Source organism: Diabrotica virgifera, chromosome 7 (assembly GCF_917563875.1).
Source record: "Diabrotica virgifera virgifera chromosome 7, PGI_DIABVI_V3a".
Classification (NCBI taxonomy): domain Eukaryota; kingdom Metazoa; phylum Arthropoda; class Insecta; order Coleoptera; family Chrysomelidae; genus Diabrotica; species Diabrotica virgifera.
Genome location: NC_065449.1, coordinates 150,457,453 through 150,466,193, shown reverse-complemented (window position 1 = coordinate 150,466,193; position 8,741 = coordinate 150,457,453). Strand labels below are relative to the sequence as shown.

At 35.6% G+C, this 8,741-nt stretch overlaps 1 protein-coding gene across 1 annotated transcript; it reads left to right on the top strand.

The window, feature by feature from the left end:
- The first annotated feature begins 4,055 nt into the window (after nt 1-4,055).
- LOC126888638 (52 kDa repressor of the inhibitor of the protein kinase-like) lies at nt 4,056-5,144 on the top strand. Its single transcript, XM_050656996.1, has one exon. The coding sequence runs from the start codon at nt 4,056-4,058 to the stop codon at nt 5,142-5,144; it is 1,089 nt and encodes a 362-aa protein (XP_050512953.1).
- The last annotated feature ends 3,597 nt before the right edge of the window (nt 5,145-8,741 follow it).

The window sequence follows — 8,741 nt, the reverse complement described above, 5'->3', positions numbered from 1 at the left end:
GAAGACCATCATGTGTTCGTTGTTCTCTGATAATACCATCAATACAGATAGAATTATTTCTATGAGTATGGCTATGTCACACGAAATAAGGATTGAGAGACCTTTTAGATGCCCTCAGTGAAACAAATGCAATTTTAGAGCCACAACCAAATACTAGGAACGCTAAGGAAGAAATTCCTCTTATTAAAAAAAGAATGGAGGGACAATTCTTGTTAACAAATTCTGCTTAACAATGGAGGAGGAAGATATATGAAAGGTTGTGTAATACATTTAGTTTTTATCTAAGCATGAAAATAAACATTATGAAGACATTTGTACTACATATATTTTCAAACAAACCAGTTTTTTATTGATTCACACAAAATTTTTATTGATTACGATTTACAATTAACCCATTCGCAGATACGACTATATATGCATGTACTTACAAAGGGAAATTACTGTCTGCATATGAAGATGTGTCCACAAATGTGTTAATACATTAATACAATATTTACAATAAAATTATATTAGAGAATATTTACAATAAAATTAAACTCAATATACACATTGATATTCAAGATTAGTTATTTCCAATTTTTTGTAATTCTATATTATTTGGGTGAAAATCTTATGTCCAGAGCTCTTTGGCAAACCAAACCTATCCCCAGCAACAAATTCTCTGGTTTACTTAGCATCCAAATCATAAACATTAATTTTTTTCCAATAGAATTATTCTGTTTTCAAATGGGTGGATATGACCAATACAATTATATAGTTCCTGGAAATATTACAATATATACATGATGTTATTAATTTGTTATACAATTTTACCTGGAAAGTAGTTCTGGACATACGAAAATGTTCTCTAAATTGGATATTGAATTATGGTTTATATATATTTAAAATAATTTTAATTCATTGTTATTATTATTTCATCTCATCCTTCTGGAATAATTTGAGGTAGGTACATCCGCTAAATGTATAACGGGATTTGCTAATTTCGTCCCCAAACAAAAATTCTTCAAGAATATTATCCATTTTAGTTTAGACACAGTTTTATTTAAAAACAAAACTGTCTTAGTCTAAGAGCTGGGAGCGGATTTTGTGCGTGATAAGTAATATGGAAAAGATATACGGGGATATGTCGAATTAGTTGTGTACATGACTTTCACCAACGGCCGGAAACCAGAGTGGGGGGCCGAGGGTAGTTATAAGGGGTCAAAGTCACGGTTTTTATAATTTTTTTATGACGCTCATGATCGATATAGTGCACCAAAATTTGGGAATAAGTAGGTCATGGCGTACCTAAGTAAAATCTCTAGGGGCGCAACGCTGTGTAGCTGACAAAGGGGTGGGGTTAGGAGTGAATATAAAAATATATAAGGGGTTTTTTGCGACGGCAAATACTCGGCCCCCACCTCGGGTTTCCGGCTCTGAAGATTTTACTTAGTTATGTCATGGTCTACTTATTCCCAAATTTTGGTGCACTCTCTAAATCACGAACGTCGCAAAAAACCTCCTATATTTTTTGTATTCACCCCTGCCCCACCCCTTTGTCGGCAACGCAGCGTGCCACCCCTGGAGATTTTACTTAGTTACGTCATGACCTACTTATTCCCAAATTTTGGTGCACTATCTCGATCATGAGAGTCACAAAAAAAATAATAAAAACAGCGACTTTGACCCTTATAACTACCCTCGTCCCCCACTCTGGTTTCCGGCTCTGGGGATTTTACTTAGTAATGTCATGATCTACTTATTCCCAAATTTTGGTCCACTATCTCAATCACGAACGTCGCAAAAAACCCTTTATATTTTTTATATTCACCCCTACCCCCACCCCTTTGTCGGCCACGCAGCGTTCCGCCACTAAAAATTTTACTTAGTTACGTCATGACCTACTTATTCCCAAATTTTGGTGCACTATCTCGATCATAAACGTCACAAAAAAAATAATAAAAACCTTGACTTTGACCCCTTATAACTACCCTCGGCCCCTCGGCTTATAGTACACAACTAATTCACCATATCCCCGTATAGTTTTTCCATATTACTTATCACGCACAAAATCCGCTTCTATCTCTCCGACTATCTAGGTTATAAATTATATCGCACACCAAGGGCGAATATAAGGGGGGGCCGAGGGGGCCCGGGCCCCTCCCGAAATAAAAATAAATAAATGAAAAATGGTTGATGAAGTTAAAAAATACAAGTTAACACAAAATATTGAAGTGGATGGAGATTGATTGATTTTATGGAGATTGATATATACTGTTTGTTGTGCATGCTGGCTGTTCGGAAGGATTTATCCAAGGAGCATAACTGGTTTATAGAGCCTACACTACTATTTTATAGTGGAGATTATCATTGTCAAATGAATTCCAAAATTTTTGAAAAATATGTAATAGAAAAATTGTTAAGACATTAAACAAGAAAAAGGGGAAAAAGCTCGGACTCGGAAGTAGGTGCTAATTATGGTAACCCCTCACTTACGTCCGTGCATTATTCTCCCCTTCCTTTTTTGGGATCTCCCTAAACGGCAACTTTGCTCAGAGTCGTTCTTAACGGAGCCAGTACATTTTACTTACTACCGCTTTAATTTTAGCGATATGGCAACGCTGTGCGGAACGTTCTCGGCGCATGCTGTGTTGATTGTTTTCAGAGAAGCGTCAGTTACAAACTGCAATTAAGTGGTGTTGAGTTTGCTTTATTTGTTATTCGTTTGTTGTTATCCGTTGTTATATAGTTCAGCTCATTTCGTTATGAAGAGACAAGCTTCAATTGAAACCTTTTTTACGAAAAGGCTAAACGTAAGTGAACCTAGTGAAGTTAACTGTGCCGTTAGCAATGATGCTGCGTCTTCTGTTGTTGCTACTACGAGCACCGATCCATTTCCAGTAGCAGAGGACCGTAACCAGTTAGGCTTATTACAAGTAAGAGCAAACAAATATGATATTGGACACTATTGTCAAATCAACTCTACTCAAAGCTTAACAAATGAAGAAAAAAATTCACTGTTAGAAAATGTTTGGAAACCTCCGATTGGATATAAATTTCCTACTATTTCTAGTTCAAACCATGCTAGATCTTTTCAAATGAAATGGCTAGAAGAATTTAAGTGGTTAGCATATTCCGAGGAAAAATCTGGGTCATTTTGTAAATACTGCGTAATATTTTCTCACTCCGAAACTGTAGGAAAAGGAGACCACCAAATGTCAGGGGCATTGGTAAATAAGGCTTTCACTAATTTGAAAAAGGCAAAAGAAGTATTTGGTAAACACGAAAAATGTACATATCACAAACGATCAATTTTGGTAGCTCAAAATACAAAATCTGTTGTAACTAAAAAATCGGAGAGTGTTATCAATCAACTAAATGCTCAAAGAATAATAGATATTAAAGAAAACAGGAAAAAGCTTATTCCTATAATAGAAAGTATAAGATTTTGCGGGAGGCAACAAATAGCACTAAGAGGCCACCGTGACAGTGGACGAATAGGCTTAGAAGAGAGAGAAAAAAATGATGGAAATTTCCGATCTTTGCTCAGATACAGGGCTAACAGTGGAGACAATGATCTAAAACTTCAATTATTGAGCAGTGGTGGTAAGAGTATGTACACAAGTTCTTTTATTCAAAATGAACTGATTAGCACGTTTGGTCATTTGATTCAAAGTCAGATTGTCACAAATGTCAGAAAATCTATTTTTTACTCTGTTTTGGCAGACGAAACAACTGACATTAGTCAAGTTGAACAGTTTTCTCTTTGTGTACGGTATGTCGACGACTCATCATATAAAATCAGAGAAGATTTCCTGACTTTTGTTCCAGTGTATGACGTTACTGGGGCAGCATTAGCTAACACAGTTTTGGATACCTTGTCAAGCTTAGGGCTTGACCTGAACAAATTGAGAGGCCAAGGGTACGATGGTGCTTCCACGATGAGAGGGCCCTTCAGAGGGGTGCAAGCGTGCATCAAACAGAAACTGCCTCTAGCGTTGTACACACACTGTTCTTCACATACCCTAAACTTATGTTTATCAGATGCAAGTAACATACCTTCTATAAAAAATTGCATGGGCGTTATTAAAGAAGTCTGCGCATTCTTCCATAAGTCAGCCAAAAGAACTGAAGTATTAAAATTAACCATTACTGAATGTTGTCCTGAACAAAAGAAAAAGAAACTTATTTCTTTATGTGAAACAAGATGGGTGGAGAGGCATGACTCGGTGCTTTTATTTAAGGAACTATTGGAACCCGTCAGTCTTTCCCTTTTGAAAATTGAAGAAGAATCAAGTGACTCAGCGCCTAAGGCACACGCTCTAGGTAGTTCTATCACTCAATTTCAATTTCTTGTAAATACTTTTGTTTTGAGCCATATGCTGTCTAAAACACATAACTTATCTGAGAATCTTCAAAAAAAGAACTTAGATCTCACACAGGCTGTGAAAAATGTTTCGAATGTCTTAGATCTGCTTTCAAAAGAAAGGGAAAATGCCGATAACAACTTTAAAGTCCTGTATAGTCAAATACAGGAGCGGGCTGACAAACTTAAGATTAAAGAGGAGGTTCATAGAATTTGCCGCCTTCAAACAGCCCGCAACAACGTTCCATACAGTACCCAAGAAGAGTACTATCGCCGAGCTGTTTATTTACCTTACCTAGACGATTTTTGCAATTCGCTGAAGGAACGCTTTGAGTCTCACAAGGAAACAGTTGCATCCTTACAAAACATCCTTCCAGAATTTTGTATCAAAACTGATTTCTGTGCATTGGAACCTGCTTTCAATTCCTATGAAGAGGATTTGTCCCATAAAGAGGTTGTGGAAAGCGAGTTCATGCTGTGGAAAGAAAGGTGGAGCCAAGAGAAGTATGAAAATCTTCCCAAGTCAGCCGTAAGCTCTCTTGAAAAATGTGACCAAGATTTCTTCCCAAACATTTATGTTCTATTAAAACTGCTAGCAGTTCTGCCTGTTTCTGTGGCAACCGTGGAAAGATCGTTCTCAAGTTTAAGAAGGCTAAAAACATACTTGAGAAATAGCACTTCGGAAAATAGGCTTAATGGGCTAGCGTTGCTTTCAATCCACAGAGACTTTGCAATAAGCAATGAAGAAGTTCTTGACAAGTTTGCGAGTGTACCAAGAAACCTTGATTTTGTGTTGTAAACTTAAAATATAAAAGTTGTAATAAAGTTGTAAACTTAAAATATTAAATTAAAATAAAAATATACCAATTCTTTAAATTTTTTTTCGTGGGAGTATACCCGAACCCCCCTCTGCTTATTCCATACCCCCCCCCCGGATTCCCCGGTTATTGGGCCCCCCCCCCCAAAATATTTTCCTATATCCGCCACTGTCGCACACCTACATGTAAACTACTGTAACTCAAAATACCTTATTTTTCAGAAATTGACAAAAACTGATTTTAGCTAATGTAAGGCAGATATAAAAAAAAATTGATAGTATTATAAAGATAATGGTTTTTAGTCCGTACTTAAGGTACTCATTTTTTAATTAATGTGTTCAAATTTAAATAATATGGAGATTTTTAGTTACTCCAGTTTTATACTAGAAGTACGCACTATTTTTGCACAGTATCTCAAGTTAGTTTACTTTACTTGAACAAAAAAGAGTAACATTACTTTTTACTCTAACAAAATCTTCAAATTTCTTAGTATTTTGAGTTGGTCTTTCTTGTAATTATACTTACCGAATAATCTGAAGTACACTGATACTTATTTATGCCCTAGTGATGGAATGAAAACATAGGTGGTTAGTTTAAATCAAAAGTTATAATTTTGTCTTATTACAAAAGTTAACACAAATACATTAGCCTATTAATAATCTTAACTACTACATACTGTAAAATTATTTTATAGTTATTATTTATTTTACTTTTATAATGGATTTTTTTTGTTTTACAAGATATTTTTATAATAACATTCGTAGTAAGATCTGGGTATAAGATTTTTTCCACAAGTTCTTTGATATCCTTCTTTTTTGCATCTGACAAAGTATTTTGTACAGTATATGCCTTTATCAGTCCACTGGAAAAGTCAACATTAGTTTCCGCCATTTGTCTAGTGGATTTTTTTTGTGTACAAAACATTTTTTAAAGTTTGTTTCCGCAAATGATGTTTTATAATAGAAAGTGTTAGGACTTTCCTGTTCCATTTTAAGAACTTTAATGTCATGCCACCTAACTTGATTGTTTTCTTCATCCAAATTGAAATTATTTCCCCAACTTTCCTGCAGCGATGTCAAATCATAAAACTGGCCATGTGTCAATTCATGCACTTTGTATGCAGGGCCAGTTTTTTCGGCAGCCCTAATCAAAGTCGTATACTGCTGTGGGATGTAAATAGGACCTGACTTAAGATGCCTTTTTACTTGCTTTTCGATCACACTGTGAACGTTGTCCCCTTCATTTTGCGAATGACCCCGTATTAAAAATTTGTGCGTTATAGATTTTACTCTCATATTGGACACAGCGTAGGCATAAGCAGTCAATAAATACTTGTTCTTTTGCTGCCCACAGCAGTTATCTGAGTAAAATATCAGATCTATATCTTCATCGGAATGCTGATCTAACTGTGATTGAATAAAAGCCAATACACAACTACCGATTTCAACCGCTCCACGTTTCCCTTCCGTTTCATCCCAAAAATAACAGTCCACATTCTTTGCCTGTAAATCACTTATAGTGAAATTGAAACAATTAATTCTAGACTTGTAAAAGAATAGGGATACTTGCCCTTTAGGAATTTGCATTACTGCTTGGAGATCATAAACCACCACAATAGCATCAGTCCGCTTTTTGTCATTATCTTTTTCAATTCGAGCCAGTTCCTTTTCTGTTAAATGATTTTTATAGGCTTCCGAAATTTTGAGTTTACTTTCTTCATCTGCATTTTTGTAGTTTTCGCATAAGTCGCACAAATCTTTTTTCGGTCGATAGAAGCCAATGTTGAATTGAAAATTAAATATGCGCTGAAATGTCGAGCTTGTAGCGAATGGCATGTTACTTGCTTGGCGAAGTTCTTTATAATCGCGGTAAATATCTGATAAAGATCTGTCGCACTGAATGTATTCCCGTGAAGTTTGAGCACGGAGATAATGCGATTCAATCCTTGGAATAGTGTTGATAAATTGAACAACACTTTCAGTAATTACAGGGTCTATGGTGGGTTGATTTCCGTGCTTTCCTCTTTGTTCTCCTTCTATAAACCCACATTCTGTCTTTTTGGTAAGTGCTGTTTTAATTGCTTGATCACTTAAGTCAAGTGTTGCCTTAAAAAAGGTTTTACAGACACGAATTCGCGAGTTGTTCACTACAAAATAAAAGGCTGAGTTTAGAGCCCGGTACTTGATCGTACTTACGTAACTATACTTGGGCTTTATTTCTTGTGAATGTCTCACTATAAACTCTCTCTGTCGCTGAAGGTCCCCAAGTCTCCAAAATGCATCAAACAATTTTTGGCGATCTGTGATTTCGAGTTTGGTACTGCAATTCCATCTGCATTTTTCTCCACAAGGCGGGCGAATTTGTCGTGCAGGAACTTGTTTCTTAGATTTAGATCTAGATTGGTAAGCTTTTCCCGAATTTCTAAGGCTCTTTGTGTAATTAATTTTCCACCCTTCTGGTTTTCTTAACCTCTTCTTTCCTTTCTTCTCTTCCTGGTCATGTGCCAAATCTTGAATTGCTCTTAACGTCGGACCATCGCAGATATTGGTTGCATCTTGTAGTATGTGACTAGTAGTATTATCATCACTATCAGAAGAAGAGCTACTACTAAAGCTGGAAGAAGTAGTCAAACTCGATGAAGAGGAACAGCTACGAGATCGCGTTGTTTGTAATTGAGGTAAATCAGCTTCACGATAATTGTAGTTCGGATCAGCGTCTGAGTCGTCTACATCACTTTCGTTACTATGGATCGGTGAGACATAGTAATGCTTTGGAATTTTTTTTACAGCGTTTGTCACATGAATATTGCTAGTTGGATTGTGAATAGGCAGTACCATTGTATCCAAAACAGGAACAGGGGAAGACTCGCTAATAATCGGAGACACATCGTTAGCTTTTTTTGAAGAGTTTGTCACATCCTGTACGTCAGTTGAAATACATTGAGTAGGTAAATCAATTCTATACATACCAGGAACAGAAAATACAGATTCAGTTATGACCGGAGGGTCAGCATCAGTTAACATTGGATTTATATTCTCTTCATTGTTGACTTGGCTGCTTACTGGTATATGCAGAACAGCTGCACGCTGTTGTTCTGCTTCTTTTTTCAAAATTTCTAATATTTTGCTTCCACGGCCTGTCATTTTCCTAAAAAAACAGAAAAGTTGATTGATATTACCAAAATTTCATGTAAAGTAGTGCAACTCAAAAAACATTATTTTGTCACAAAGTTATTTATGCATCTTACGTAGGGTCAAAGCTATAGTTCAAAATGTCACAATTAATTTCTTTGGATTGCGAAAATTGACAAACTTCAAAAGACTAACTGAATAAATGAAAAAAAAAAATTATTCATCTAAACTACTGTAACTCTGAAAGCAATAATTTTTCACGATAAGTAAAGTAATTTGAAATATCTCAAAAAAATTTATCATATATTTCCACCAAAATCAGTACAACTTAAAATAATATCAAATCACTATTTAAATCGCCAAAGAATTGTTCATGTGAACTACATTAACTTGAAATAGAAAATGTTACTTACCACATATTTTTCACGTAAAGTGCTGTAACTCAAA

Coding starts and splice junctions, on each gene's coding strand:
- LOC126888638 (XM_050656996.1), top strand. CDS start 4,056: ATGGGCGTTATTAAAGAAGTCTGCGCATTCTTCCATAAGTCAGCCAAA.